The 26,176-nt window shown below is 40.5% G+C and overlaps 2 protein-coding genes across 6 annotated transcripts; one reads left to right on the top strand and one right to left on the bottom strand.

The window, feature by feature from the left end:
• The first annotated feature begins 946 nt into the window (after positions 1-946).
• Positions 947-10,681, top strand: il15ra (interleukin 15 receptor subunit alpha). 4 transcript variants are annotated; one of them, XM_071501861.1, is made up of 8 exons: positions 947-1,171; positions 2,017-2,211; positions 3,675-3,728; positions 4,032-4,079; positions 5,964-6,080; positions 6,347-6,457; positions 7,220-7,313; positions 7,410-10,681. In XM_071501861.1, exons 1-8 carry the CDS (start codon positions 1,093-1,095, stop codon positions 7,477-7,479), a joined length of 768 nt encoding a protein of 255 aa, XP_071357962.1. In that variant the 5' UTR covers positions 947-1,092; the 3' UTR covers positions 7,480-10,681. The 4 variants fall into 4 exon arrangements, with proteins under 4 accessions (XP_071357962.1, XP_071357963.1, XP_071357964.1 ...); XM_071501862.1 differs by having other exon boundaries at positions 949-1,171; positions 5,967-6,080; XM_071501863.1 differs by having other exon boundaries at positions 951-1,171; positions 6,350-6,457.
• A 110-nt stretch (positions 10,682-10,791) lies between these two features.
• On the bottom strand, positions 10,792-25,806 carry fbxo18 (F-box DNA helicase 1). 2 transcript variants are annotated; one of them, XM_071501859.1, is made up of 21 exons: positions 25,471-25,575; positions 25,099-25,135; positions 24,574-24,726; positions 23,957-24,414; positions 23,539-23,675; positions 22,987-23,134; positions 22,707-22,888; positions 22,547-22,621; positions 21,728-21,819; positions 20,699-20,867; positions 19,685-19,904; positions 19,496-19,583; positions 19,305-19,400; positions 19,075-19,211; positions 17,835-17,931; positions 17,530-17,696; positions 15,865-16,144; positions 14,895-15,020; positions 14,220-14,326; positions 12,064-12,198; positions 10,792-11,825 (listed from the first exon to the last, which is right to left on the bottom strand). In XM_071501859.1, the coding sequence occupies exons 2-21, from the start codon at positions 25,115-25,117 to the stop codon at positions 11,679-11,681; spliced, it is 3,033 nt and encodes a 1,010-aa protein (XP_071357960.1). In that variant the 5' UTR covers positions 25,118-25,135; positions 25,471-25,575; the 3' UTR covers positions 10,792-11,678. The 2 variants fall into 2 exon arrangements, with proteins under 2 accessions (XP_071357960.1, XP_071357961.1); XM_071501860.1 differs by lacking the exons at positions 10,792-11,825; positions 12,064-12,198; positions 14,220-14,326 and adding an exon at positions 15,419-15,505 and having other exon boundaries at positions 25,471-25,806.
• Positions 25,807-26,176: the final 370 nt, after the last annotated feature.

The following is a 26,176-nucleotide window of genomic DNA, read 5'->3' on the forward strand; positions in this document are numbered from 1 at the left end:
TGAATCAGTGTATGTATGTATCAGGGCATGATACCTCTCCTGGGATATGAGATGTTGAAGCACATGGATAACTTGGCATTGGAAGAGAGGTTATATCTGACAAAACACCGTGGAAACAAGGATGTCGACAGCCCTGCATCATACAGTCTAATAATAACAACAGTTATTTGTAAGCTAATGGAAAGAATGTATGGTCAATGGGACGTATGTTATCTGTCCTATCTCTTTTAAATGTAATGGTAAAAGATATCTTTCATGAAGTGGGAGGTGGCTTCAGTACATCTCTTATTATATGGAAGATACAAGAAAATGATAGTCAGGGGCTTCAGGTACTTGGAGAGCCCCTTGGAAGAGTCAGGGGTCTATTAACTTTTAGTTCAACGAAGGACTGACATATAAAGGGAGGGAAACAGTAGGCTAAGTTTGGCAGGATGGAGGGCATTATCAGTAAATTACACAAAGGTCATAGTTGTGACATGACACCACGGGTGACCATGGTTACCAGGAAGCAGAAAAAAACAGAAAAAAGGATATGGTAGAAGAAACAAGCATGAAAGTAACAAACCCAAACGTTAAAGTTAAAAGAAATAAATAAGTGGGGGCCAAACTGATACATTTATAAACTAATTTGTGAAAGCAAAGACAGGTAGAGTGTATCTTTGTAGGGCTGTGAGGTGTCTGACTGTAATAAGCAATAAGTGGAGGAAAGTGATGCAATATGAAAAATAAGAAAAAAAATCATAGAGTGCATAAATAACTGTGCTGCCTCAGTGGGTATTGAAGTAATTAAGGTTGGTTAAGGAGGGTTCAGGATTTAGGCTTGGGATGAGGCCTCTATCTTCAGGATGCAGACAAGCGCAGGGAGAGCAGGTCTGCAAGTCGAGGATCGATGACGTTGGCACCACCAGGTGGCGGTAGCACCGCCTGACACCGTGTGTGGTCGGCCGCAGAGAAGAAGAGGAGCGAAAGTGAAACCTGAGCGTCGAGTGGAGGAGCAGCAGCAGACGCAGCAGGACGTCTCGCAGTGAGGATGGTCTATAAGGGAGCCGGTGTACCTGGTGGACATGTTGTAAGGCTCCACATCGCCGTCAGATGGACCTGGGTTCACGCTTGCTGTGTCTCTGCGCTATGATGCTCTGTCTGCTCGGAGCCGCCCGATGCTCCGACGGCGGTGAGTGCGAACTACCCTCCGCCACTTTTCACAGATCTCAGATCCCGTTCAGAACTCCCTTTAAAAAATCCTCACTTTTACTCTAGTTGTTTTTGTGCTGATTTGGTCCAACACCTGAAAAACAGAGACAAAGATGGAAATCGTGTTTTTTTTAAAAAATTGTTTTCTGTGTTAACTTTTTTCACTATTTTCAATTTTTCAATTTTTATTTATTTATTTTTTTCAACTTTCGTGTCTCTCTATCGTCTGTGAGGATTTTTGTAGTAGTCTGTATTTATGAATGCAGTTGCGATTAAACAAACCGTAGTTACAGATTTAATTCGATTTTCAATTGGGTGATTAGTCTTTTCTTTTTTGCAACTTTACTTTGATAACATAAATCAGTCAATAGAAACTTTAACAAGGCACGCAACAATAACAAAATATAATAAAATAAATCTATACACATGTAGAATTCGCAAATTTGGAGGAATTAAGACAAAGTATCTCGGGAGAGAGTCAAGGAAATTGAAGAGAGTCGAGGCTCTTTAGTCTGCGGCAGATATCATGTTTTGACAGGAAATAACTCACTCTATAAACACATATTTTAGTTTCATTTCTGCTTCTTGAGTTTTCAATATCTATATAGCACTAAGAAAATAATGCATCACTCTGTTGGTGAACAGTGTGATTTGAGTGTGAATGTGTACGGGATTAATGTGCTGTAAAACATTTTATGGTTACATCAGGTGTAGAATGTCCAACTACAGTTCCACACAGGCTTTTCCTTTGTTATTACAAACTAACTCAAGAATCATCCAGTTACATTTTTCTCCGTCTTTGTCACATGATGTTTCTTCCTCCAGACAGAGGCGGTTGTCCATGTTCAGATATTCCTCATGTGCCTCTAACTAAACCTCCACCAGCGACCTGTGTCTCCAACTTTTTTCGCTACTCGTGTGTAGACGGTTATGTGAGGAAAGTGGGAACCTCGAATCTCATCAAATGCAAGCAGAGTAATGGATCTCTACAGTGGACCAACTCCTCCCTCAACTGTATACGTAAGATTTACATTTACTCATTTTGCAGACGCCTTTATCTAAAGTGACTTACACATGAGGGACATCACTAAAGCTTCAGTGCAGTAGGAGACCTTAGTGTAAGTACTATGTACTACAGCTGTTCAATAAGTGCAAAGAGATCAGGTAAGGAAGTGGATTCAAAGTGCTAGTTAGACATGTCAGGGTGTTAGAGGTGTTAGGAGAGGAGGTGCTCTCAGAGGAGATGAGTTTTGAAAATAGACACTGACGTCCCTGCTCTGATAGACTTCAGTAGCTTGTTCCACCATCGAGGAACCACAGACGAGAACAGTCTGGACTGAGATTGTCTTGTGTATCTTGTGGCTGAGAAAGCATGAGGCTGTATGACTGAGTTCAAGTACATGATTTATTGTTATTTGTCTTTACATTCTAACATTTACATTCTCCATACATTCTTTGCATTTCTTAAAATTTAGGCCATAGGCCTCAGATAACAGGCCAGAGATGAGGGAAGTGAAGCCAGTGAAGCCAGTGTTTACTCCAAAAAGAATTTAAGTCTGCTTGGCAACAAGCACTTTGAAACTTTTTATGAAATTTGCTATACAAATAGAGTTCATTATTGTTATTATTGTTATTGTTATTACTTTAAATTGTATACTAGACACACTCTGAGGCCAGCAAGTACTGCCAAACGCAAGTATTACTGCCTCAAACCATTGTTCCAGATGCTCCGTAGTTTTCCTGTGTGACATCCATTATCCTGTGGGGAATCTTGGCTGGTGCTCCGACTTGATCATGTAAATCATTTTTGTATCACTTCTCTGAGTCTGAATCCAGAATCAAATCCATGGAGGCAGCAGAACGGAGCCTTATGACAAATGCTGGATCATGCTGCTCTTGGCAGTACCAGCAGGAAGGATATGAACAGGTCCAGTGTAGAACTCTCACCAACTCCAAATACCTGGGTGGGGACTGCTAATGTGACTTATTACTGACCAGCCTTCCTGGCTGAGTCACCCACACATTAGTTTTGCTTTGAGGAATTAAAGTGAGCAACGAGCATGACACGCTTTGTTAATTGAGGGACTCAGATAGTTTCATTTTCTGCCATCTGAGTTATTTACAAAGGCCAATGTGTCACTGAAATCCTTGAGGATATTTAGAAGGTGCAGTGAAGTGCAGTGCTTGGTGTTATGCACAATAACAGGGTCATGAGGACTGTTTGGACGGCTCTGGAGAGAGTGTCAATCAAAGCATGTGCTTGGAAACAGATTTACAACAAAAAGCCTGTGTTACAAACTGGTTTTGTGGGCATTCATCAGGAAATAGAGTTGTATCATGGGAAGTGTAGGATCCATCGTGTTTGGAGCTTCACTGATGTGGGGTCTTGCAGGTCGCCCGGGCTTTTGTTTTTGGTTCATCCACATTTTCTGGTTGCAGATGATGCATAAAACTGTCTAACGTCTCTTTTTATTTTGTTTCAGCTGATCCATGGAGATCCACAACACCACCACCACCACCACAGGGCACTAAAGCAAGTGAGTCTGCCTGAGTTCATGAGAAACAGTGTTGGTCATAATATTTTTGATGCAAGACTAGGGCAGTCAACAGAAAAGAGGACAAGTGCTGCTTATTACAGTAGTTTCATTAAACCCTGCAGCATATGTCTGTGTGCGTGTGCGTGTGTGTGTGCGTGAGCAGCGTGCACGTAAACACACACTTCATTTAGATTCTTCAGGCATAAAGCTAAACAAAAACTCCAGAGTAGCTGTGTACATGAGGGAAAGTGTTTTTTTTTTTCACGTTTATTATAAATGATTAATGATGGTCTGATTTTGCAGAGGGTCGCACTGATGTTCTCCAGGACCTCAACATTACTTCCACAATCAGTGAGTTCTGTGTTTGCTTGAATTTTTGTAGACGAGGGAATACTAATGATCAGTGGTTCCCAGCGTTTTCCAACTCATGGCCTACTTGTATATCCCAAAGCTGTTGGCGGCCCACATTTGACCCCATAACAATACGGGGGCCAAATAATGCCTCATTTATTTTAATGATAATGATCGAACATTCAGGATTGAGCTGTCGGTTCACCGCCTGTCTCTTGACTCTTTTTTTAATTCTTCCTGTTGCTAACCAGCTGTCTATTTGGTACTCTCATTTTTGCGACGGATGTAATCTTTTAGTGCATATAGTATAAAATAGGGTCCGGCCGGCAACGGCATAAAAGTGCCTATGATTGGCATATCACAGTGATAGGCCTGAATACGAGAAGAATGAGACAATTAAAAGGAGTTTTTCAACATTTTAATGTTTTTTAAAGATTTATTTATTTATTCATTTATTCATTTTATTATCCAGCCCACATCTTCGGAACCACTGGTCTAGATCATTTTTGTAGCAGTAAAAATAGCAAGGGTGAAAAGTGTAAAAACATTTAAACTAATGTTAATTTAAAGACGTTTTAGTATTGTTTAATTTACTTGAGGAATTTACAAAAGGTCATTGAAATGTGAAACGGAAGTTGTTTAAAATGATGGGGAGGTAACAAAATCCATAACAGTAAATTCCAACATGTCGCTGTGAGGCAGTATGTTACCTATTGGCATTTTTCTTTATGAAATCATGCATGTTTGTTCAGGCTGTGCCAGGACTTTAAACTTGTCAGAGCAGGAAAGGCATGAGTGAAGGTGGGAACACTGATGATGGGTTTGTCAGCTCTTTCAACTCTGTGTATGTAGAGTTCACCTGAGGAATCTGCACACTGCACAGGTTTAAATGATAACACCAGACACACAAGTACATTAAACATTCATTTACATTAATATACAGTGATCTGACTCTTGACTTGAAACCTGCCTGTATATTAGCATTAACTTGTAATAGGGTTGTCTAATATCGAATATCTATCTAATATCTTGTCTAATATCTAGTGTGACAACAGCTGACAGATGTTGTTTAACAGTTCACATTTCTTATATGGATAAATAAATATTACCTGATCAGAGGGTAAATAAAAATACAGAAAGGAATATAGAAGGATATACACAGGCCTCACAGCTCAAAGTACAAAACCCCTCAGGCTTTGGTAAAGGCACACATGTTCTAAGTCCTTTTTCTTTTAATGTGGCTGAATATATATATAAACTATGGTGTAAGTGCAAGTGTTTGTGTGCAATCATCTGTGCACTTTAGGAGTCAGAATATGCTCAACCAGTTGTGGTGTCTAGCTGATCTGGGTTGTTGAAACTTTAACCTCTTGACAAGCCTGTCTTGTCAATCCAGTCCTATTATAAGAGACTTTATTATAACATCTTGTCTTGTAAATGAAACAATGGCTGAAGCTCTTGTCAAGAAACCACATTCAGCAGCAGAGAAAACTTTGAAATAGTCCCTTTAGTTTCAAGATGTCAACCATGAAAATGGTCTATTGTACTGTAACACAGTTTTCACTTTTGATGTAGGGACATATATGTCACATATTAGATTTCTGTATGGGACCTTGCCACTTAAGAAAGATTACTTACATATAGCATTCTGTGCCACCCACCCACTTGTGAACTATCCAGTAAAGACAACCACACACCTGCACAGTCCAAATTACAGTATGAGTTTTTTATTCTTAAGTAGTAGTGTTACAGGGAGTAGCTCTGGTAGAAGAAGCAACACTGTAGTAACACCGATAGTGGTGATTATAGAAGTGGTATTAGGAGTGGGAGATACAGTCATGCTCCCAGCAGTGTCAGTATAAGTGATTGCTGTTTTCTCATCAGCAGCACCTTCCACCAGCCGACAGACGACACAGAGGAGAAGCACCTCAGCTTCCGTGGCTACAGAAACAAGCAGCACAGAACCAACCTCACCTGCTGAGCAGTCGCATCCCTCACAGGGTGAAGAGCTAATAATCACACACACTATGCTGATTTTCCCAGTTAGCCTCCACAGTATTGTTGCTTATGACTGAGCTGTGTCAGGTCAGATGATCATATTGGTGACTTACAAAAACATAAATGGGACCTCGAATAATAAAACAGAACTAAAACCTGGGTGACATTGTAAATATCATATGATGATTATTTCTTTACAACTGAAGTGGCCTTTATCTGCAAATGTAAAACGACGCATGAAAAACTGACTTCTTTCACCTCTTATAAAGCAGATTCTGTGACGGAGACTGATGGAACGGGCTGGACAACATCAAGCTCGACCACCACCAAGCCTTCCAGTAGCACCACAGTTAATTCTCTTTTGTCCAGCCACATTGGCCGTAAGTAAGCTTCCACACTGTCATTGGACACAAGAGGAAATTTCAGTGGAGCTCATCTCCATTAGCAGCGACGCCCCTCTCTTTCGTGATCTGTTGGAGAGACTTTCATGTACGCCTTTATTACAGCTCATCTTGACTATTGTAATGCTCTTCTCCTTGGTATACCCACTCAGGGGTTAAATAGACTTAAATATGTCCAAAATTTGGCTGCAAGTCACACACAGTCCTGGGAACAGGACTGGGAAATTCACCCTTATCCTTTGGAAATTCCACTGGCTCCCAGTTACATAACACATTTATTTATTTATACAAATCACTCCATTGCTTGCGCCTCCATATCTATCCAGTCTTCTCCAGCCCTAGAAACCTACTCCATCACTACATGCCTCTGATTCCCACCTACTCTTCACTCCCCCCTCCAGACTGCACACCACAGGTGACAGGGCCTTTAGTGTAGCTGGCTCTATCCTCTGGATGCCCCCCCACATAAGAATATAAAGCCAATTCATTTTTTAACATTCAAGGACACAGGACATAGAGAAAGCCCGGAGTTTCACTCTCATTTCCATAGTTCCACAGATATAGCCTGCTCTTCTTCTCCTTTTACTCCCTGTCATTTTGTCATCTTCCCATACTTATGATATTTTATGAGCCAAGTTCTAAAAAGATCACATGAAAGGCTGGGGAGCACTATGTCTGGGAAGCTGCTGTTTTGAGGAGCAAACAGTGAGAACAGTTTTATGAAGAGAGTGTCTCTTGCAGAATCTGGCAAAACGAGAACAGCTGTGCTGATCGCCTGCGTTCTCTTGGCGATGGCCTGTGCTTTCATTGGAATCAGCTACTCATGCTACAGACGGTAAACCAGCGAAACTCATGTCAGCATAACAGAATTTAATCGAGTTTACAAAAAGGTTTTTAATTATGTTACACCATCCTTTCCTTTCTACTGCAGGAAGTTGAGAAACAATGACCAACAGGGGACAGAAGAAGAAAAGATAACCATGACAGGTGTTCAATCTTGACTGGTGTTATAGAGTTTGTGCCCTTTGACCTTCTGCTGTCACAGAGAGCAGGGGAGGAAAGTGGCGTCTCCATTACTACCTTCACACAGGACTGAAGACTGTGTGTGTGTGTGTGTGTGTACTTGTACTTGCTACATAGTAAGGACCAAAAAAAGTATTTTACTAACAGAGTGAGGACATTTTGGCCGGTCCTCACTTTTTTTTTTTTTCTTTTTGTCCTGTCCCAATATCATTGGCAAGCAGTATGAGTGGTCTGGATGCCAGACAACTGGACCGCATCAGGAATGAGAGTGGACAGGAAGAGGAAAACAGAGAGAATATATGGGGAAAAGGAAAATGGGAGTGGGGAGACGGGGAAAAACAACAACAACAACAACAACAACAACACAACAGAACAACAACCACAGTAACAATAACAATAGCTAATAATATCCACATTTATGGTCACTCTATAGTTCTTAACCATTAGATGCTCCGTATGTGTATTTGTGTATATGTGTATGTGAATCTGTCTGTGTATGAGGGAAGGGGTAGGTAGGTGTGTGTGTGTTCATGTGTGTATGCAATTTGTATAGCGATTTGTCATTGGATGTGGTGGGTAATTGATGTGGGGGCTGCAGTAACACCGCCCCCCCCAGACCAAAGGCACAGGTGGCCAGAAACGGTCCTTACTTTTTGAGACACCTTCAAATCACATTTTGAGGGTTAAGACTTGGTTTTAGAGTTATGGTTAGAATTACGTTTAGGTTAAGGTTAGGGTCAGGGTTAGGGTTAGGCACTCAGTTGTGATGGTTCAGGTTAGGGTAAGGGGTTAGGGAATGCATTATGTCAATGAGTGTCCTCACAAAGATAGAAGTACAAGTATGTATGTGTGTGTGTGTGTGTGTGTGTGTGTTTGCTGTTCTGTGGACCTCAGCCCCGATAACACTGCATGGACAGGACTATAGACTGCATAAAAACATGGACGTAGCCTCCGTGATGTCACCAATAGGTTTCTGAGGAGCAGTTTTGAAGCTCAGAGTGAGCTGCTCTTCCGTCGCTATCTTGGCAGTGCCTGACTCCACCCAACTCGCAGCTAATCGAGAAATGGTCAAGGAGTTGGGGCATGTGTGGAGCTGAAACTTCGGTGCATGGTGTCTTGCAGCAAGGATACACTCATCCACCTGTCATTCTGAGTGGTAATCCCTCAATTATACATAACTCTTAACAAAATTTAAACGGATGAGTTAGATAAAAAAAAATTCATCCCTTTACAGTTGAAGTCATGAAGGAGGAAATTAGCTGTAGAGACTAAAAATGGTTTGTTTGGTTTTTTTTTTGTACCAAACGTGTAAAAATGTTTATTTCTGCTGTAAAGTTGGGCATTTTAACATGAGAGTCGATGGGGGTTGACTCACTTTTGGAGCCACCCGCAAGTGGTCATTTGTGGAACTGCCGCAACCTTCCAGATGTCAAGGAAAATATTTAAACCATAAGGAATTTTAATGTTGAGCAATCAGCTGGGGTACGTTCAATCTCAAAACAGTGTGCAATGTTGAGCCAAGGTTTCCGGGTTTAACAACATGTTTTCTCGAAACGCTCTGGAACGTGCTTTGAGGTACATTTTCTCTCGTTTGGGTAACACCTCTCGCACAACCACCAATCATCAACAACGGATATATGAACCCGGTATTAAAAAGACAACAAAAAGAAAACACAGTCTTCACTGTTTATGATGAAATAGACATTTTGCTACGTTTTCTTGGGCCTGAACGTGCCCCTGGTGCTACAATGTGTGGTGCTTTTTTTTTTCTACCCTTCAAGGATAAGTCTGGTGATACTTTTCTGTTTACTTTTTGTTACTCATCAGATACCATCAAAAACCAAAACCAACAATGAATTCATCCTTCAAACAAGCTCCATTGTTTACAAACTAGAATCACTGTTGCACTGAGTCACATCTTTCTTGGTTAGTTTCCCCAACCCCACCCATTCCCGCAGACGGGAAGAGGAAGTCAGAAAAGGGCAAAGAACTGTTGGTTTTGGTTTTTCCAAGCAATGGAGAAGCATCATCCTCACCTGCTTAGCAACAACTGTTCAAGTAGCAACACCCTGGGGGTTATAAGGCCTTGGTGGTTCTCTGCAGTCAAACTGTATGTCTGTAAACTAATAAGTGGAATATTAGACAGTTAAAGGGACATAGAGAGGCTGATGTTTTGTGTGAGCGAGCTGCAGATATAAGCACTTCACTTAAGAACAAGTGTCAGTTAAAGATTAATATTTTTACAGCTATTTCAGCTATTTCACATTTTTTGTGGCCCAATCGAAATGTCCTGCCTCACAGACTTTGAAGGGTATTCCTGCATTATGCACACTTTACTTAAGTCCACATACAGTCACAATTGTATGTAACGTTTTGGCATCATCAGAGCAACGTGATACGTTACAAAGTGCTGTCCCATTGCTCTTAACTCAGTGAAGTCTGTGGGGGTTCAGGGGGGACACTTGGATGGGGCCTGTGATGTAGGAAAGTAAGATGGCCAACTATGCAGCTAGCTAAAGTGCTAAAAGCTTGTGTGAGCCGTTTGAACATAACTTTGTGTGGCTGGAATGTGTTTTCTTCAGATTGTAAAGGAAACTGGAAACGACCTCAGTGGTGCCTACAGTCCTAGTTATCGGTGAAAAGAAGAACCAGTCTGACAATAGTTTCCCTTCAATTTTCCAAACCCCACCCTCCACCTCCTACTTCCCCAGATAAAATCTGAACTGGAATCTGCTTCTATTATGCTTGTGGCATTTTTCTTTTCTTTAGTGAGTTTCACAGATACAGTGATGCCTGTAAACTGAGGTGTTTGAAAAGTATATACCAGTCACTGTTGTATGACTGTATTATTTAAAAATGCATGATATGTGGTGTATATGAACAACTGAATGTTTAATTGTATTACAAATTGTACATCATTTTTTTTAATCTCATGCAGTTAGTAGGAACTTTCTGGTGTTTTCCCTCCAGTTCGCTCTTGTCAGAGGGATGACTTAAGTTTCTGAAAATACCCAACACAACATCTGCTGAAACTTCACTCATGTCTGTAGTCATCAGCTTTTTACTTACCTCATCTTTTGTTAAAATGCAGACATGGCACTTTGTTACTTGTCCCTCTCTTCTTACTTTGTGTTGCTCTCCACTGTCAATTTGTGTGATTAAAAAGATGAAAAAGTACAAGTTCTATAAAAATTTTATTTTAAAAAACAAGAGCCCACATTTTCTAATAAAGGACTTTACACTTCCATAGCTGCAGATAATATATCTTTTAAGTAAACACATTATTTAAGAGTGATGTTTTTATTCCGTTTCTATTTCACTAGAATAACATCTCCAGTTCTTTAAGTCAACTTGATGATAAAGTGACTCAAAAACATAAGTCCAGACAAAAGATTTCCTGTTCTAATCTCCTGCAACTGAAACTCACAGCTGGTCATGTAGAAGAGAATTTCTCTTCAATAGGGGTTGTTGGCTGCATCTGTCTAGTTACAATCCTGTCGTAATGATCCATGTCAATAGCAGATTGTCTAATGTACTGAAAAGCTTTGTTTGGCATTTTGTCTCAACTGGAACTGCTGTCAGCTTAGTGAAGTGGAGGCTGATTATAAGCAGCTGTTTGGAACAGGATTTCATTGGAGGATTGTTTAACTCACACAAGGCTGCAGTCTGTACTGTCTTCCCATCATATTCAAACCGTTTTATTTACTTAATAAAGATTTTATGATCACAATACGCTGCCAAGAAGTTACACAGATTGTTATGATTATCATTAAAATCCACTTAATGGAGTAAAGATTACAAAAAAAGCAAAAGTTAACAGGTTTTCAGCAGTTTTATATTTTAATAAGTGTTTGAAAAAAAACACTGTGCTGTATTACATTCAAAGTGTTATATAATAACACGTAGCTCTCCAACGAAATCTCAGTCCTCTGCCGAGCGTCAGGGAGCTTATCTCACAGAGAAAATACACATAAAACTGGTCAAGATGACAGTCACATGACACAGTCAGTAGGCAGCGACCACTCCGTTGAGTTTCTCTCTTAAAAAGAAGACTGCGGCGGATGACCGAGCACCATTGCTTTTGCTGGTTTCTTTACCTCGTCAATGTGTTGACTCCTTTTCTCAGGACGACACAGAAGATGACCGTTGTATCGTAGGTTCTGGAAAATGAGCAGCGTTAGAAAACGTGGTGGTCTGGCGGGGCGAGATGTTCTCGTATCTGAGCCATTGAGAGAACGTCGTCGGTCATGAGGAAGGCGGTTGGCCCGATGCGTGTCCACACACACCTCTCACACAGTGGGCCACCATCTGACATACCATCGGTCTGGACAAAGACAAATGAGGGGAGACTTAAAAAAGATCATAGCAAGCAAATATTTGAAAATATTACAACCTTTGTGCTTTTCATAGTGAAATTTTAAGAGCTTTTTTGACTCTGAACTTCAGAAAATGCTAACTGGCTATTAAGGCTAACATTAAATTCTGTGCTGTATTATACACCACCGAAGGACAAAGCAGTATTTAGAGACATTAGAATATCGGGTTGTTGTATATTTTCTTACATATTTCATCTGCTGTTTGCACATAATGAACGCAGAGCCTGGTGTGATGCAGTTGGGACAGTTTGTGATGGAGCACGGAAGCGGCTCTCCCGCCTTCATCAGGGAGTCGGGCATCTCCGCCTTCAGGAAGTATTCCTGGAGACAGGAAGTGGAGGGCGGGGAGAAAAGACAGTTTATATTATTGTACAAAAGTGCTTCTGCAAAAGACGACATTTAATATGTTTTTTATTAGTGTGTTTGAACTGTATGAACCTTTAATGAACTATTTCCTCCCTTTTTGAGTGGAGGTATGTTTTATATTAAAAAAAAAAAACAACAGTCACCATGCCTGTAACTGCGAGTCTGATTTATCCACACTGCTTTACAGCACAATTTAGAAACTGTCCTCCACTTCACCACAGAACACACAGCCTGATGCCAGTTTTATTTGCAGCAAGTTCAACATCAAACCCACCTCTTTTCTGATCATTAAATATTAGTTTACACATTTGGTACAAACTCATTGTCTCTGTTCAAACTAAAACGCGGAGCAGGATTTGTGATCCTTGGTGATTTTGTGGCTCGACAGTTTCAGAGGAGGAGTCACATGAGGGCAGTGATCACACTGGGTGAAGCAGAACAAACTCCAGAGTCCGAGGCCTCTGTTCTCCACGACAGAAGGAAGGTGGGTGTGAGAAAGAAGTCTTCTGGCTGAAACATCTGCCTCAGTGTATTTAGAAAAGAAAATTAACCTCCAGATATTTTGACAAACAATAGTTTTATTTTTGAAGCAAATTTGATCTGTTTCCAGTTTTTCAAATGTGAGGGTTTGATGCTGTTCTTATTATTTATCTGTTGTAAACTATAATACAAATATATTTGGGGTTTTTTTCTTTAATTAAATACCTATTTGAAAACCTCACCATGAGCTGTGTTATTCTAATACTTTATAAAGAAAATAAGAAATAACAGTTATTAGTTGCAGCCACTGTAACTAACCACTTTCAGTGGGACCACCCTAGCAGGAAAAGAAGGTGTGTTCCAGAAACCCACCTAAAACTGAAGCCATCATTCATTTTGTTATTTACACTGTGCTTTTCCTACGGTGACATGTCAACATGTGCTGGGACTGTGTGTTGGTGTAAACAGGTTCTATCCATCAGTACAACATTAACAAAGTTTTTATTCTTCTCAACATGTAAAAGTGATGATGTAATTCAATGACTTCATACTGTGCATCTCCAGAGGAAAAGAACCTTGTTCCATTACAGAATGTGATGTGCTCATTATCCTACAATGTCCATCTTTAATGGGGAGCGGTGAACCACTTCCATCCCACCCCTGCAGCAGCCATTAGTTCAGACATATTCGACAGAAACAAGAACAGAGAAGTCCAAACAGTGAAGTAGACACAAATCCTGCCTCAGTTTGGTTCCTGCTGCTGTGGCAGATTTGTGACTTCCAGTGAGCAGATGTGTTCAATCAAATCAGGCTAAAAAGCAACACGCAGGTCACTGCAGGAAGCCAGTTGGAGGATGTGGAGCTGTGAAGCAACTGAAGGGGAACTTAAGATTCAATTGGCAACCAGCTCACCATTCCTAAAAGCTCTTAGTTTAATTCAGCCTCACTAAAGTGCTGTTTAAAGTGTTGTTTCTCAACCAAGAGTGGTTGAGAAATCACAAAAACACAACAAACATAACGCTGTGTTTGACTCACAGCTTCCTCTTCTGAGCTGCTCCAATTTGGATCAAACAGAACAAGTACACATTTTCTTCTCTTCTGTTTTGTAAAGTTTCTTTTCAGCATGAATTCCATAGTCCATGAAATGCTAATTAGCAAAACTAATGATGTTATAGAGCAGTCCTACAAAGTGACCTAATTTCAGAATTGCTGCAACATCTTATCACTGTATCACAGTGACACCCTGACAGCTACGTGAGCAGTGATGGAGGAGGTGGTGAAAGGTCACCTCTATGTAATCAGACTGATATAATTAAAAACCATACATAAAACCATAAAAACAAAGATAGGGGGTTAATATTTTGTATTAGCTGTAAATAGGTGCACTTCTGTTCATCAGTGCTTTCTGACAGTATCAGATATGACAGTGTCTGATGTGAACGTGTGATGTCCATGCACAGGCATGAATAAAACTGCAGGAGCATTCGATGTCCTACCCTGGCCACTGTGAGGATGCGGCGGATGCTCTTAGTGATGATCAGTGAGGTTCTGGCGCGAGTCACCGCCACATACAACAGGTTCCACTCATCATCAGGGATTCTGGCTGAACAGAGAAGGAAAAATATAACAGGAATTTCAAAGACTGACAGTATTTAAATATTTATATTCTTAGACTGAGACTGAGAATCAACTACTGATCAGCTGATTGAAACTTTCTACTCAAGCATTATTTGTTTGTCCGGTCAAGAACGATGTGAACTCCAGTGTCACCAAGAGTCAATGATATGAGCCTGACTGATACTAGATTTATTAGGCCGATGCTGATATGATTTAGGAGTTTACTGGTTGATATTTTAAAACATAAATACATAAACACTCTTCATACAGATTCCTTTGATTTTTTTTTTTTTATTGTTTTTTCATGACACAAACTGAGCAGCACATCTGCTAGAGAAACTGTGTCATGTTGACAATGTTTTATATGACCTCAAACCTTGTCACATACTGACAATATCAGTAACCGTTACGTGCAATAAGCTAATGTCAGCAGATAAATTCAGCTTAACTCACTGATTCATCGTGTAGCTGGAAGCAGATTCAGTTCCTCCTGTGCATATTGAAAAACCTACAATGTAAAATCTATGTAGAAGCGAAAAGAAACAAACACTGACCAAACGAGAAGCCGGGATGGTGGTGTAGGTTGTGTCTGGAACAGGGAGGCTCGGAAAAGTCATCGGTGACCATCACAGTGTCGAACTCTAGACCTTTGGCTTTGTGGACTGTTCCGACTATAAAGTCTGGAACAGGAGGTGAGAGCGGAAACATATTGAGATTACAAATCGTATTAGGATTAGAATCGTAGTAAGATTACAACTACAATAACATAAAATTTAACTACATTTTAAAAAATAAATACATCAATCCAGGAAAGACTTTCCTGTTTCTGTGTGAATGTCTCACTCAATTATCATCAACTACAGACGACAGATTGTCTCTGTAGCCAAAGCCTGATAGATCTTACTCCACCTTCCTGCTCTGTAGTGCACCAAATCCACAGCTGACAAAAGTCCCATTTACTCCATTTACTCTGTATTTGAGTAACATTTGCTAAAAACTACAGTTCCCAGCTGTTTAAGTAAATTACTGAGCCTTCTTAAATGAAAACATATATTAGTGAACTGTTTTAATGACTCACATCTTCAGTAGGAACGAGTGGGTCTGGGACTGGGAAGTCAAGAGGGACCAAGAGATGGACTGACACTCAGTTTTTTCAGAGAGTTTGCTGACAGTAACAAAAGGACAATAGAAAATATCAGTGTCCTTGACAGTGAAATATGCTGATTGAATCAAATCTATTGGTATGTTTCAGACCAGGAGATAAGACTCATTTAATTTCTTTGTGCTTGTGCATGTGACTTCTTCCTTCTTCATATGATCTTCTTATATTAATAATTAACACGTGCAAACGAGACACTTTTTTTTCACATAGAAACACTATACTACTAAATTTTAAATTTTCACTTTGCTGTTGTGAGACCAAAGCTTCGGTCAGGCCTTTATTTAAGAGTCTTCTTCTTTCTGAAGATACACAATGTTCAAGTGTGCCTGTGAGTGTGTGTCTGCGTGTGTGTACGTGCAAACCTGCTTTGCGAAAGTTGCTTTCAGAGCAGGTGTTTAGGCGCTTCACCAGTTCAGGGATTCGACTTCCATATTTTTCAACGATGTTGAGTTTGGCTGCCAGCTCCAGGTCCTCAGTCTGCGTGGCGTATGCCTTCAGGGCCCAGAAAGGATTTTGAGTTTTCCTTGCAAAGAAGTTAATAAGGTGGTCCTTGATATTTGAAGGGCCCGGGGTCCTCTGCCCTGCCATCTCCTTCAGCCGCCAGATGTCCTCGATCCTGTCCAGGCCGATGTTTTTGACTTCCTGTGGAAAAGGGCAGCTCTGTAATTCTTATCAGTGAGGAAGTAATTGGACAATAAGAATAAACAGCTGTTAAAGGCAGGCTCAATCAACGTTTTAAAGCTAAGTAAACCCTATAAAGCCAATTACTTAGAATAAAAAATTTTAATTGGTGGAAACTTACTCTGATATTTAACTGTTAAATATGAAGCAACAGACAGTAGTTTCCACTTAATCCCTGGAGATGGAGAAAACGGCCTGAAATTAAACTGTGTAAAAACCACCAGCAGAGTTCGTCACCTGGACAAAGCAGTTTCTCTATGCTAAGCTAACCAGCTGCTGGCTGCAGCTTGATATTTGCTGTACAGTGTCGTGATTCCTGATCCTGTTAATCTTGCTCTTTCTGTCCGTTGGTCCCTGTCAGACAGTGTCTCACTGCCTCAGGTCTTTTCATTTTTATGGAACATTTTAATCAACTGTCACTCCTCAGCCGTCCACCAGGTGACATCTGACCCTCCATCAGTCACCGACCTTCCCTCCCATTCACACACCTATTACCAGTTACTCAGTTGTCCAGCCAGTATTAAAACCTGTCTGCTCCGCCAGATCACTAACAGATGGTTGCTTGTTTGCTTGTTTCCTGCTGCAGACTTCAGCCTTTGTCATCATCATCAGATTTACCATTAAATTCTTGAATTGTTTCTGTCTGCCTGTGTGTGTGTGTGTGTCTGTGTGCATATATATATATATATATATATATATATATATATATATATATATATATATATATATATATATATATATATATATATATATATCTCTATCTGTCTGTGTGTGTGTGTGTGTGTGTGTGTGTGTGTGTGTGTGTGTGTGTGTGTGTGTGTGTGTGTGTGTGTGTCACACACATCAGTAATCATTTTAGTCCAGGCCAGTTTCATTAGTTTGTTTTTTTAAAATCACTCTGTTGCACCACAATTCAAAAGCAATGTCTGATTTTCATGAGTTAATTTTCAGTACATTTTTATGTATTATTCCTTTTGTCAGTTTCAAGTTATTTCAGTGACCATTGTGGGTTTTTCTTTCTTTAACGGAAGGGTACCAACAATTTTGTCCGTGTGTGTGTGTAATTATATTTATTTATTTATTATATATATATATATATATATATATATATATATATATATATATATATATATATATATATATATATATATATATATATATATATATATATATATATATATATATATATATATATATATATGAGATATACTGTATATATGATATTAAGAAGTATTCCTGAGGCTATAGTGAGAGTGAAGCTGCCATCACATCAGAGTCAGGCACAAGTAGTTGAATAGATATGATGTAATATATTATTGCCACTACTTCTTTGCATACACACTCACTCCTATGAAGTGGATCCGGCACTGCGGGTTGGTGTCTGTCAGTCTGACGGCTATGCTGAACACAGTGAGGTTGGATCTTGACAAGATGGCTGTCTTCCCCCGACAAGGACTCACACCGGTCCTCACAGCTTCTGCAACCTTGACTGCCGTCTCGTCACACACACCGCCTGTAGGGTACACGTGTAGCAGTAATCCAATATTTTCACATTATATTAACTTTCCAGGGCATTAAAATTGTGTCCATTTTTGAAGAACCCCACATTTCTAAGAAGATAAAACATTAAAAGACCATGTGCAGTATTTACCCTTCTGTTTTCCTCCTACAAGAATCTTCTGGACTCTCTTGCAAACTTTGAGGATGGTGGCGCCCACAAAGGCGATCTCAGCACCGAACCGAAAGCTCTGGACAAACACAGAGGTTCATTTTTCTGATTAACACTCAGTGTACACCTTCTAATGAGGAGAGACAGGTACAGAAATACACAGATACAGGCACAGTAAAAACCATATGTTTAATGCATTAACATTGTAATCAGGTAATATTACTTGTGATCTTAGTAGCAGCACTGTCATATTGAAGCTCCTGTTGAATTTAGACAAACCTCCAACGTTACTCTGACAAATTTATTCAGACTCCAAAGTAAATAATTTACGACAGAAGTTGTTTCTGTGGCGACAAGATTTCTTTTGTCATTTGAAGCTGTCAGTTCAAGTGTCACTTTTTGTTTTTGCTCTTTTCAGGTGAAGATTAAAGAGTATTCAGAAATGCCATCATCTGGCATCTGAGTGTTGCCATATATGTTTCATGACACTATACACACACACACAGGAACCAGGCTGAAGGAACATTACACCTCAGTCATCGACACCTTCACAGGAAGCTGTGGGCTACAACTCACACCTGCTGTTTTTCAGTCTATTTCTGAATCTGCACTACTTTCAGTGAAGCAGGTTCATCTACCAGCGCCAACCAGTTCCAGTTGTTTACACTGCAACCACTAATGTCTAGATAACAATGAACTGGATTACTCTTCAGAAAAAGACAAACTTTGACTATTATGATCTCATGTTCTTCAAGATTTGTTTATGTGCTTTTGCCTTTATTTCAAGACACACACAAGAACCATGAGGAGAGGGAGAGAAGTACGACATACAGTGAAGGCCCCCAGCTGAAATCCAGCTGTTGCAGCTTCTGTATGTGGTCTGCATTTTAACCACTACTCCAGCATGAGTTTAACATGATTTAAATGGATTTAAATGGATTCAGGAACCTTGATCCTTAATGGACACTTGAGATAATGTTTTCACTGGAGAGGAAGTGCACACACTGTATCATACACACACTGATTCCGGGCGCGTGTGTGTTATCTGACAGTATGTTGTAACTGAACCAATTCAGAACCAGAGAAAGGCTCATTTTTGCCACAATTAACATTTTTTATCCGTAGATAGAAAAAGATCAATGACATGTCAAGTCCTGTGATGTCAAGCAACATTTCTGCAATAAGAAATTCAACTATAACTGCTCTGTTTGTGTGTGTATACCTGTGTCAGATAGTAGATGTGTGTGTGGTCAACGATGTGCAGGGCGTTGATGGCTCCTTTGAAGGTGTAGATCTGCTGATGAGGATCTCCAACCAGGATTTTCCCACACCGCTGAGTCAGCAGCACATCCATGATGGCTGAGATGAAGCAAAGGAAGAAGACACAATCACCCTCACAACTATGCTTTTCCACAAACCTACAGGAGAGTGCGACAGTTACCGAGTCATTACCTGGTGTGCAGTCCTGGGCCTCATCGATGAAGATGGCATCATATTGGTCAGACAGGCAGGGTTTTGGGTTTTGGAGTTGCCATAACTTCAGGTAACCTGGGAATGTAGATGTCCAGTGAGCTCCTGTGCAGCATTCCTTCTAATATAACACAATTACTTCTACACATTTCACTCGTTTACAGCTGGCATACCGTCATGGGTCATGAAGTAGGCGTGCGTGTCTGTCTCATTCAGATCCTTCATTTTGTTCCAGATCGTCTGGGCGTCATGGACAAACAACTAGGATTTCACAATAAGACATAAAGTTTAAATGTGTCTTTGCTTATATTTGCTTATTTCTACAAAATAAAAGCACACAGAATGCATTCATGTGTTCATACCCGTTTTTCACCCTCGTCTATATCCTTCCTAGTGTTGGTATTAGTTACATGGGTGCTGGGGACGTGTCTGGTGGTGATGATCTCATCTGCTGATGCCATGAAGGCGTTGAGAGTTGTGGTTACCACCTTGGCCTTGGTAAAGCCACCTCGGCCTTTAGGCAGAATAGAGCTGATGGTAAATGCCTTCAGGTTAGAGGTAAGCTTCTTACGAAAATGATACCTGCATCACAGAGGCACAGAAGAGACAAGGACTTCAGATGAGAAACACCAGATGTACCTCAGCTAAAAGATTAGTTTCTACAGAAATGAAGGCTAGGAAGACAAAGCGGTTATTATTATGCTGCACTTGTAAGTTGGCCTGGTTATAATCAGAAATATAGAGAATACAGATAACAGTGCGAAGCTGTTTGCTTTCTGCAAAATCAGAAATCAGTTAAGCAGAATGTAGGTGCCTTATCTAAACACCACAAGTTCAAATGAAGTTGACTCAAATCAGATGTTTCAGTCGTACACTCACATGCAGTACATGGTGTTTAAAGGAAACTAGTGTGTGAATTCCATCTGGGTAGTTTTAAAATTTTAATTCAGCCGCCATCTGCGCTGATGATCTGTGTTCTGCTTTCTCTGCCACCACTTCCTTTTTACTTGATTCAGTAAATGTTTTCCTAATGAGTTTATGGCCTCAATCGCTAGTTTCAAGTCTTCGTCAATACATTATGAAGTTCATCTTTAACTTATCGTCACATTTAGAGGAAAATAGACCATGAAGCAGGGTATGCATTAGGGCGGGGCTACTGTGTGATTGACAGACTGTACCACAAACGGTGATCTGCCTGACAATCAATTATTCTTCTGGTTTCAAAAAATCAAGATGGTGACGGCCAAATTACAAACTCAAGGCTTCAAAAACTGCAGTTCATGAACCAACGGGTTATGTCACCGCGGGTTGACACTTGATTGAGACGCAGTATTCGACAACTGCTAGAAGCATCTGAGGGACGCTTGTGTTCTCACCTCCTCCCAATGTCTTTGAAGGCCAGCGAGTGGACCGTCTTGCAGTCCACGTTCCTGGGAAAACGCCGCGATGCCTCAAAGGCCACCGACTTATTGAAGGCCACGTACAGGAAGCGGAGGTCAGGCCTCTGCTCAGCATACTTCACCAAAGTGGTTGTCTTTCCTGTGCCTGTGACACACAGCACTGAAGTTACGATCTGTGAGAGTGGCCCATCACACCTACAACAACGACACCTTTCACATCTAAAGGTGGTTTACAAATCTCAAAATGACACATTTAAGACTTTGACACCAGTAGTGTTTCCTGGAAATTGAATTTAGGCACATTTTCAAAACAACCAGCCCTTTCCCTACTGAACACAGCTGACCAATGTTTGCGAGTGTCCAGAACAAAGTGAGATAAACAGAGCAACATAAAGAGCTGAGCCGCTCAAAGAAACATGTTAATACATATCAAAATATAAGAATGTAGAATTATGGGCTGTGTGGTTAAACTGAGTGAAGGAGAAAGAGTGCCCCCTGGTGACGTTTTAAATGTTGTACCATTGAATTGGTCATGTGATAGAGGGCTACAGTGGTGAGCTAAAATTGTCTAAAAACTCTGTGGTTCCCATATTTAGATGTAAATGTTGTGTTGGTTTTATAAAGCAGTCTGTATACCACTTATAATGGCACAGAGTTAAGTTTTACATATTAACTATACATTGTTCAACATAATGTTGCTCTGTATTTGGACTTTCCACTGCACAGAAGAAACACTGAGTGACTTCCTGCATGATGTCCTCAACCAGAAAATGAGAAAAACTAAAAAATTATAAATTATATTTATTACATTTTCTATAATCCTATTCATTATAGATTGCTGTTCACTGGTTTAGTATGTCATGTCTCCATAAACCGACTCCCAGCTGCAGCTCCTCTGTGCAGTGAGATCCTATTCTAGCGTGTTCTTTGTTGAGTGAAAGGATGAAGAATGTGGAGCTCATAAGCTGATGTGCCAGTGCCCATCACGCCACTAACTCACTGTACCTGCAAAAGCTATGATCTTCACCACATGGTCCTCCTGGATGTCGTGGCTGAGGATTTGCTGCTGTTCAGTGGTGAGCTGAATCGGAGGCTGCCTGGCAGAAACACACACAGATCCATTGCTTCAGTTGGATATAGTTTTTTTTTTTTTTCCCTAAAGCAAAAGGTGTCTATTTTTCTATAGTGTAAGAGACCTGAGATTTCTTAAAGTTTTATAGTGCTAAAAATTGAATATGAACAAATTTGGATTTTATTAATAGATCGATAGATATGTGCCTACTAGTAATAGAAAAAGGTATTAGCATTTGGCAGCGTGGACCCATAACCTTTTGGTTTTTCTTTTTTTTTGTTATGTCATGTATAGTTAACAATCAGTTTGGCTGAGTTAAGTTTACTGAGGGTTCAGACTGAACCTTTCATATCACTGAAAACCAAAAAACAAGACAGAAAAACATCTGAATTTGCTGAGTTCAGCTTTTGAAGGATAGCTGATGTGCATGCGTGTTTGAATTGATTTACAAAAAAACGGGACTGACATTACTGCTAATAGCATAAAGAAAGAAAATATTAAAAACCTTTGTAAATGAAATTTAAGACTATTTGATGCCTTCTACAGCCTTTTATTGTAGGAACTGATTTCAGAGCCTTTTCAGAATTTAAGATGTACACATTCCCTGAATGAAAAACAGACCTTGTCTTCTTTCACCCAATTGAACCTTTAGTGGATCCATCACTGTGATAAAATTAAGAAACACTGCAGGATGCGCTTCTGCCTCACACACATCAGTGAAACAAATTATTATGCAGTATTATGGACCTCACCCGCTCTGACAGGAGCTGACAGGAAAGGGGCCATTCTCCATCAGGTGAAGCACATAGTAGATGTTGTAATGCAACCTGAGGAGGAAGAAAAGAATAAACATCATGGGTTGGCTGACGAGAAGTGGTGCACGATGTGTGCGCTGACATTTGTGGGTCTTACCTGTCACTGATCTGGATGTTACTCCTCTGTAAAGCAAGCAGCATCATGGCCATGTGGCTGAGGTACTCAGTGATGGCAGTGTGCGACATGCAGCTGGTGAGCAGAGACACCAGGGCCTGCACGTCATCAACACTCTCACTTAGGATCAACATGACGGCCATGGCTGCGTATGGGTTCGGACCCTGGAGATCAGACACGAATGATGTGAAGACCTGACACACTTGCATCTTCTCCCAGTGATTACCAAGGGAATTTTGAGTTTTGTTTGTGTGAGTCATACCTCAATGCCAAGGTTAAAGTGCTTCTGAATATCAGGAACACGTAATCTGATGGAGGCCTCAGCCTGAGGAAAAAGGCGATGCTTCTTAACACACTTCAGGACGTCCCCTGGCCACACCTGTTCTCTGACCTTGTGCTGAGCCATTAAACTGACAAAAACACACACAGAGACAGGATAAGTTTCACAGTTAACATTCAAACATCTAAACCAGCCATTGCCTGGCATTTTATATAATTATATTTAGACATTTAAATGCAGCTCTGATCCATACTGAATCACAATGAAAACAAGATCAGAAAAAAAGCTTCAAATTTCAAAGAAAGTAATAAATAACACCATCACACCTTCACACCTAATTCTACACAGATGTCACTTTTTACAGTGGTCAGCTCAGTCCAGATTTTTGCTGTGAAGATTGTTATGCAAATTTGGTATTTCTGAGTGAAAGGTTTCTCTGTCTTCATTAAAATACAACAATTAAAAAGATGTAATTAATTTCTTCTTTGTATTACAAAAAAATTTAAATCCCTTACTAAAGAAATTCAGACTCACATAACGAGGTGTCGAATGCTGTGTTGTGACGCTGCTGGATCTGTGATGCTGCTGTTCTTCAGGATGGAGAAGATCTCTTGCATTGTATCCTTTTCTCTCATCATGTAGCGGTAGTATTGTTTTTTGAAGGGCATGAACTGCAAAAAGAAACACGCAACCACGAAGTTACTCGGTGAACTTTACTTTGCCTGAGTTTAAGTTGGACTTAGAGTAAAGTGGTTTAACTATAATGCAGTGTAAACACACAGTTCATTTCTCAAATAAGAACCTGCTAAAACTAATTTCTGCTATAGGTATACACTTGCCCTGCTTTTGTTACCTCACTTTTACTAGAATAATGTTACTTAACTTCTAAACTATTAGTCCTAACAACCCCTGCTGCTATAGCGTAATTTAATATAACTCTGGTTTGTGTAACCTTGCTGTCCTCGACAATGTTCCTCCAGCGATGACAGACGCGGCTGACATTACGGTAGAGGTCCTGGGCAGGGAGGAGACACAATACCTCCCTCAGTACCTCCTCTGGAAGGTCATCCATGCATCCCTGGGGCTGCAGCAGGGCAGTGCTGCTCCCTAGGAGCCCATAGTGGGCATCAGGGAGGGCCTCCACCAACTCTTCCTCCTTGTACAAGTTGTCTTCACAATAGTCAAATTCATCACCAAACATTTCCGCAGTCATGCCTTCTAAGTAATCCACCTCCTCTGCCTCAGGGCCAGACATCAGTCCAGCAGCCAACAGGGTGGCATCGTCAACCTCGTCCTCCTCATCCTTTGACTGAGGCTCTTGTGCCATGACAGTTGCTAAAAGCGTGGCGTCATCAGCGTCTTCCTCCTCCTTCTCCTCCTTCGGCTGACTCCTTGACACTAATGGGGCAGCTAAGAGAAAGGACAAAGATTCAGTGTCAGACATGAATGTTATGACTACAATACTCAAAATATGGCCACTGTATGTCAGTGTTACTCTGATGACAATCACATTTATTTAAAATAAAAAAAAGAAGAAAAGTGTGAAGCAGAAGGTTTAGAGCAGCTTACCGCTCTTCCGTCGTTTAGTGGGGTAAAGCCCCCTGTTAGGGTCCTGGTTTCTGCGCCCCTGGTTAAGGGTGTGGGGCTGTGTAAGGGCATTAATGCCCCCTTCCCCCAGCTCGCCACACTCCTCAGAGTTTAAATGCCTCCTCTTGGCCTTCCCTTGAAAACCATACAAGATTCATTCACGTCAGTACAACACAAACTACTGTATTGGGATTGTCTGTAGGCAAAGTCAGCCCTTCATTCAATTCAATTTATCAGTCAGTTGAACAAACATCCCAGTTATGTAATAGTCACCAGCCAGTCCTATCCCTAAAGACGTTGTTTTATCCTTTAACTCAAGAAAAAGTTTAGGAAGCAACTTTAACGTTAGGGACTTCAGGGTTCGTGTAATCGTTAACATCCAAATGACTATTGAGGGCACAGATTCACCACATGCTGGTTATATCAGGCAGAGTTTAAATGTACGTAACCTTCTACAGTGATTTAAAAAAAACTATATGTTTAACTTTATTATGAATATGTACTCACCTTTCACAGCCACCTCCATCGTCGTTCATCCGCCACCCTGAAAATTAAATACATTACATGTACTCACATGGCAGACGCGTTAGTCTAAAGCGACTGACAAGTGAGGGACAAGACTAAGCAGTAATGGCGTCGTGTTATTATCAATTATCTTGAACACAAATCCAGAATCGAACAGTTAGCGTCACGGCTACACGTCAGTGAACCCCGGCAGTTGCTAGCTTGTTTAACATTAGACTTTAGCATTTCTCATCTCTACCAGCCTGTCCCACAAAACTCAGCTGTTAATTTTGCCGCCAGTGCTAACGTGTTGTATTCTTTGTAAAAAATAAAATAAAATAAAAAAAAAAAACACAAGCAAAACAAAACACTAACCTTTATTTTTGGTTTTGTGGCGCTTTCGAAGTTTTGTTTGTGTTGGTGAGGAAACACGTCACCGGCCCGCTCTGGCTTTTCAATTTCATTGGCCAACGGATTTAAAGGGGCGTGGTCGCCCCCTGCTGGGCTGGAGTGTGGAGCAGCACAGGGGCACAACAGGGTCGATGGCACAATACACTCCTGATCAAAATCTTAATCGTCCAACCTCAGCAGCGATGGCACGTTGTGAGAGGCCTTGCTTATGCAGCTCAGCAATCCTACCCCGTTCAAAGACAGTGAGCTTCTTTGCCTTTGCCATCAGGAGGTCTTGACAGTGTGAATACTTGACAGAAAATGACATGGAATCCAAATATTTGTGCAGATTTTGGCTTTTAAAGGCTGTGGTCTTAAACTTTTGATCGCCTGATGAACAGTTAAATTGCTGTTTTCAATAAATTGCCTGCTCAAACCTTTTTGTCTCTTGCTCCCATTTCCTCTTTTAGCATTGTGAAGCTCTACTTAGAACCTTCCTAAGATCCAATAGTGCAAAATGCAAATTCTTGCAATTTTTTGACTGGTCTTAAGATTTTGATCAGGAGTGTATACTTTGTAAATTAATTAAGGCCAATGATCATTAAGAGGCTGCAAAATGTCCATCTATTGAAAATGAATGGGGAATAAAGGAAATATGACTTGTAGGGACGACACTCACCCACAGTAACGA

Source organism: Trachinotus anak, unplaced genomic scaffold, assembly GCF_046630095.1.
Source record: "Trachinotus anak isolate AG129_WGS33_773 ecotype Australia unplaced genomic scaffold, CSIRO_AGI_Tana_v1 ptg000018l, whole genome shotgun sequence".
In the NCBI taxonomy this organism is placed as follows: domain Eukaryota; kingdom Metazoa; phylum Chordata; class Actinopteri; order Carangiformes; family Carangidae; genus Trachinotus; species Trachinotus anak.